Raw genomic sequence first — 6312 nt, forward strand, 5'->3', positions numbered from 1 at the left:
TATATATATGCATGTGTGTGTGTGTGTGTGTGTGTGTGTGTGTGTGTGTATCACGGAGCCGAACCGAAAAGAATACGGGTTTACCATGCGGTTACTGTTCGGGTTCGGGGGAATTGATTTCGTTCCGGTTCCGGTTCGACTAATCACTTACTGAACCTGTTCGCGAATTGGATCGATGAGTTGAATTACCAGCGGTTAAGGTTGCCACCGTTCCCCGAAAAAGAAAACGGCTCTTCGGAAAAAAGGGGGGGGGGGGGGGTTGGTATTAGAAAGTCGAATTTGCAGTTTAAAAAAAAGACGCTATGCTTTTTCGACATGCAATGCCATTTATTGTAGCGTTTTCCTAGCGAGAAATCAACATAACGTTTGTACTGAAAGCGACAGAGATTTTGGTTATTGCTCTGAATGTGCTGCACTCACGAAAGTAACCGCACATACTTCGTGCGGTGACTTCATGCGCTTGCCCGTGTATGTTCCCTGCTCACGTGTCTTTTCGCAAGCTTGTCGACACAAATTTATCGTCGTAGTTGCTGAATTGACGCTTATGAAACGGCAAAAAAACAAACAATCGCGGCATGATGGCTGAAAAACGGCCAATGACGGCCGGGTTTAAGTACGGACCGACAACCGGCCCACGGTTAAAAAAACCGGTAGGGCCGGTCAATAACTGGGCAGGCGGGAACCCCATCAGCGTAGGGAGAATACAATGTTTAGAAGTTTAGAACGACAATAAAAACAAAATACAAACAAAAACTTCAAATTGCTGCTTTTCCACAATAAATGTGGTACAAATTCAAAAATGGCTTTAAAAAATGGGCCAAATATTTGGGGCATACCCAGCTTTCTCGCTCAAAATTGCAACCTCTCGGGAACCTAGAAAAACCACTTTAGGAAAATGATATTTGGCATAAAGCTAGAAGTCAACGTGAAGATTAAAACGCTAAAAGAATATTTCAGGTTTCTCAATATTTTTTTGTGTAATTCGCTGTCAAATCTAACTCCCCATGCATTTCTATGGGATAGTTCCCATGGCTCAAGAACCCAGTCGCGCAACGTGCGCGACTTGAAACTGTGCACAAAGCAAGTATTCACCCCAAATATTAGCTGTGCAAAAGAAACTTTCATTTCGCTAAAAAATTGCAGAGTAATCACTGTTGAAAGGACTGCCATGAGCGGAAAGCTGCACATGAAAACAGATGAACCAGTGACGATTTAGAGCGAATTTCCGCCAAGCCCTGATGTTGTTCTAGGGACCACACAAATCCACCGACAAGAGATGGGAGGAGTGGGATATATATTCCGCCCTTTCCTTTTTTGTCGACATCACAATCCTCTCTATGGAACCGCCCATCTCGTTAACTCGTCAAACACCTAGAGTTAGGCCTGCGTACCGGAACCTCTCCTTCGTACATGTCTACAAGGGGTCGTGTTTAAATTCTAATGATGTAATTTTTTTATCATATGTAGTATAAGAAAACATCACACGGCAGCCACGTAAATGCTACCTACGAATTCGATTGTTTGGTGTCTTAGGACAATTTCTTCGCTGTCACTTTCTCGAAGGTGCAAGGCAAAATTTTGCATAAAGTAAGCTTCAGTTAAAGCTCAGTCAGTGAATTATTGCTCTGACCACTGGAATGTCTTCTAAAGCAGATATCACGGTTGGTTGCCTCAATACGTCTCCGTTCCGTCTGACCTCCGCTATCATCCTTTACGCTACATTGCGAAATCTTGTAACAGATTATGCGATTACTAAACTATCGGTTATCTCGCGCGCGAAGTGCGATGTGCAACATCTTTGGGGGATCATTTTTACTTTGTCGACAGCAGCACTCCCCCACCGGAACGAGTAGCAGTAGTAGTAGATAAGCGAATTGGGAAGTCAGTAAAAGTGCATCTCCGAAAACTAATCGAATCCGAAAGAGAAAAAACTGCAGAACAAGCAGGACGGATAAGCGCTGGGCGAATGGACAGTGTGGAACCGGCCTTTCTTTCTGCAGGTGTCATCTACTTTAGTGCTGTCTTTTTTTTTCAAGACGAAATGTATAGTGCCTGCATAGTTGGGGTTTGCAGTTTCATGCAAAGGGGCGTCCCTACGCGCTGATCGTTTCCTCTGCTATATCCATTGTCATCGTTTGGATCTGTTAAAAAAGCGCGAACTAGACACGCGTAACTACGCGTCTTAACAAAAGCGCCACGGCACTCGCTTCCTTCGCAGTGATGACACGTTTTGGTTGAGAAAGGTCGGACAATGGAAGGGATGTGCATAGAGCAATATCCACCTTTTGTTGTTCAGCTTATTCGACGGCCACTGGCAGCGAACAAAAAGGCTGAAATTATTCGTTCGTGAACTCGATCTGCGCGGAATAATTTAAACCACGCGATGGGCCTTCATTTGTTTCCCCGTGGAAACACAAAATATTGGCAGGCGTGATGCCCCGAAGGTACTCCTGTGCGCACCGCATATTGCAGGGCGGCCGAGTAATTTAAACTACCTGGGGATCTTTAACGTGCGTCAAAATTTCGATACATAGACGTTTTCGTTTTCCGTCTAAGTCATAAAAACGGCCGCGGGGGACGGCGATCGAACCCACATTACTTCCGGTCCGCTGCCAACGGCTTAGCACTGAGAAGTTCCCGCGGGTCACACTTGTCTAGTATTTTACAGTTTCCAGCTGTGCGACCTTTTTAAAAGAATTATGAAATGCAACAAGTATGCACATTCCGTAGGCGGACCGTCGCCGTTGAGCAGTGCGGCATTGTTGCTGCTTGATTGCCCTTACGCAGTCGCAGCGAGAGAAGGGTAATAAGTTCTTATACCGCCTGCAAGCTGGCGAGAGTGGCGTTTCGTTTGGTCAGCCTTGCACTCTGCTCGCGCTACCAGCAGCAGCACACCGTTGCAGCATTTGTGCCCCTTCCATTTTTTTTTTTTTTTTTTGCGACTACATAGTGTTGTGGTTGGCTTGGAGGGGAAAGTGCGTAAGAGGTACGAAAATTATGGTGCGTGAAAGAGAAAAGTCCTGAATAGCATTGACCGCGCATTATCAACAACGGATGGTAGACCCGTTTTGTCCTGAACCGGTAACTCATTTTTTTTCCGGTTCAGCTCCTCTTCGGATGCAGCGTGCTCAAAAAATAGCGGCTCTGGGTCACTTCCGGCAAAATACCGGCGCGGTATATATATATATATATATATATATATATATATATATATATATATATATATATATATATATATATATATATATATATATATATATATATATATATATATATATATATATATATATATACAGTGAACCAATATCATAACGCAGTCCTCAAGCGATCGATACTTCGTTAAAGTAGGGCATAACGTACTCGCTACCGTGAAACACTTTGAATAAAGCGGTATTTCGGATTAAAGCGGTGTCGTAACAAGCGCTTGCTGCATGTATACACAATATATTAAAGGAGGTAACAGAAAGCATGAGTTAGTATTCAGTGAACCTGATGTCGATGAGTGGATGAACGCCTGTGGCCCTCTCCGCGCCGCGCACGCATACTCTACGCAAGCGTGTATGGCAGGCAAGCCTGGTCGCGTTCCGGCGCATCCGCGCTCTCTCCCCGTTCATTCCCTCGGCTCTTCCGATTCAAAAAAACGCGCCCTTTGCGCAAGCAGCGATTGCTCACGTCAGAGCCATTTCGGAACAGTTCAAACGGTTCTTCGCGTAACTGCTGTGGGGCACCCTCTGTCCATGCTCGCCACGGGAAACAGCGTGTCGGCATCCCGAAAGAGCGTCCTTGCCCAAACAAGCAGTGGCTATTACCGCATTCTTCCCGCATGTGTTTAGTGTGTTTCAACGGCGCGTTTATCTTTGCGAACAAAGCACGCTGCGTGCGGAGTATTCTCGTCGCGCGCGCTAATCCGACAGGAATTCGCGCTGCGTGGTGGGGAAAGCTCGTTGTTATCGCTACTCGAAGAGCGGTGCCGTGGGGCGAAGCGGCATTGCCGGCCGCTTGCTCCCTGTTGCAATTGGGGAGGACCTCACAAGGGCCGCCGTGCATTCCGTGGTTGCGAGCTGCGGACATCCGTTGGTGGAACTTTCGGAAAGCAACGCGAGTGAGCAACAAAGGAGTCCGAGGGTCACACCTGTAGCATCGGCGCGGGTTTCCATGAGCCGCTGCAGCGCGCGCAATTTAACGGGCGCGCTTGGCACCAGTTGAGAAGGACATGCAACAAACTAGCAGCGGGGACACGCCGTTTCGTAGAAGCGCACCATTCTTTTCAGTCTGACCGCTTGGTCAGAAAGCGGGACGCTCATTACGTAGCACGACCGGACCAACTGTTCAGAGGAAAAAAAAATGATTGCTGTGCATTGCGATGGTACCGAAATGCTGAGGGCGATTTCACTTCATATGCAAAAGCGTGCACAAAGAAAACGATAATTGTCGGGTAAAATAGGAGAAATTAACAAAGTCTAGATTCTCATGCGGCATTTTCGCTCGTTGTGTTCAACCGAGAGCAGCAAGCACAGAAGCAGTGACACGGTGCATAAAGCAGGCAGAGCATAAACTTAGCAAGGCAAAGATAAATTTGAACGAGCGCTAGCCTAAGTTAGAAGTTCTAACTTAGGCTAGCGCAAGAAATGTTGACGCTGTGCGGCAAGCCTGTCTACCGGGCGACGTGAAAATGTCGTGAAAAAGACACGGATCAGTGCGCGAAGCAAACAACGGGGAAAGAGCGGGGAAGCAGAAACAGCGGCAATCTGACCGCGAACGGCCCAGAGCGAGACGCGCCCGCGACAGCGGGTCGGATATGCCTGGTACACACGTCGTGCATAGGCCACACCGGAAAGCTTTCACGGATCGCGTGTCACGATGCCGGCGGGAAAACACGGAAACGCGAAGGGCCAGAGACGATGTGGCTCTTCTGGAGCGCTCAATTTGGAGGGACCCGGAAACGGTGGACGGAGGACAGCACCTTCTCCAGGTGCTCGCTTCCCCCAGAAGTGGCGCGAGCAGAGAGCCTTACATGGAGTGATGGACGCGCTTCTCCAATGCAGGGAGGACCACACTCACCGCAGCCGTTGCAGACGACCTTCTTGACAGCGCGTCCCGCGCGGCGCGTGTAGTGGTCGGGGGTGGCCGCGGCTGAGAAGTTGGCCGCTGCCGGCAGCAGAAGGCGCCTGGCCGCGCGGCCGGCGACGGGGTTGGCGTAGACGAGGTAACGTGCGTTGAACACGAATCCCTGCGGCACGGACACGGGGCACAAGGTCCTCCGTCGGGGCGCCAGGGCCTCGTTACGGGCGTCGCGGCGCGGGGCGCGCGACGAGGAGCGGTTCAGGTGCTCCCGGGGTGGCCGACTCTTGACCAGGGCGACAACGACCTCCTGCCGACGTCGCAAGCCCGCCGCCGGCATGGGCTTGAGCACCTTCTGGACGCGGAAGCGCGCCAGGAGGTTTCCGGCCGCGTCTACCGACTTTGACAGCAGGCGGCCCTGGAAGACGAGCGAGGCCGTGAGCGCCTTGTTGCTCGCGTCCCAGCGCTCCTGGTCCTGCGGGCAGCGCGCGCCCGAGGCGGCCGCTGCCACGAGCACCACGGGCAGCAGCAGCGGCAGAGGCCGGGTCATGCTAGCAGCCTGGGCGGCATTGCGAAGCCGACTGGACGCCGCCGGCAGGGCATGCGGCGCCGGCCCCCGAGAAGCCGACCGCAGCGCCGCCGCCGCCGCTCCCCCCGCATCTCTTCTTCGGCTCCTCCGCAGCATCCCGGACGACGGCACCTCCCCCCCGCCGAGGAGCACGTGCGCGCGTCGGCACCTTTCGCCGCCGCGAGGTGCATCACCGCTTACCGGTGCCTTGTGAGCTCCGCAAGCATTGCGCGGGACACGAACATCCTCGAAGTGGGCAGTTCGAGTAACTGTCTCGCAATGCACGCCTTCATTGCAGAGGCGAGCTGAAAGGCTCTGGAGTAATCCGATGGCTGTACCGAAGGACATCTTTGCCATAGCGTTATAGAGACCGAAATGTGGACGATTAAAGTGACGGCAATTCATTCCACTGCTGAGCGTAAAAACGCGCCCTGAATTCGTGCGAGCCGCGCCCGTGCACCTGTTTTATTCGTATACACAGCCGTTGCCGGAGCACGCGGTGACAACCGGAGATACGACGCGCACTTCGCTCCGGCAACGAGAGCGAGGAGGCGAGGGAGATTCCGCCTCACCATGCTAGCGTTGGAGTCGTCGTCACACGGCGTGACTCACAGACCTTCTTACGTTCGCTGACGATTACGTTCTTTATTGCGTGCGACAAAGCCATATCGCTCCCACCAACG

The 6312-nt window shown here is 51.4% G+C and overlaps 1 protein-coding gene across 4 annotated transcripts in view; it reads right to left on the bottom strand.

The window, feature by feature from the left end:
• Positions 1–6071, bottom strand: part of LOC144152985 (uncharacterized) — a 167409-nt gene extending 161338 nt beyond the window's left edge. For 2 of the 4 annotated variants that reach the window (XM_077684610.1, XM_077684603.1), the window contains exon 1: positions 5062–5761. In XM_077684610.1, the coding sequence (XP_077540736.1) occupies positions 5062–5746 (685 nt within the window). In that variant the 5' untranslated portion in view covers positions 5747–5761. Of the gene's footprint in view, positions 1–5061 lie in introns of all 4 variants that reach the window. The other 2 variants (XM_077684623.1, XM_077684616.1) reach the window with 1 other exon arrangement.
• Positions 6072–6312: the final 241 nt, after the last annotated feature.

Source organism: Haemaphysalis longicornis, unplaced genomic scaffold (genome assembly GCF_048455015.1).
Source record: "Haemaphysalis longicornis isolate Haplotype H1 unplaced genomic scaffold, Haemaphysalis longicornis Haplotype H1 scaffold_1, whole genome shotgun sequence".
NCBI lineage: Eukaryota > Metazoa > Arthropoda > Arachnida > Ixodida > Ixodidae > Haemaphysalis > Haemaphysalis longicornis.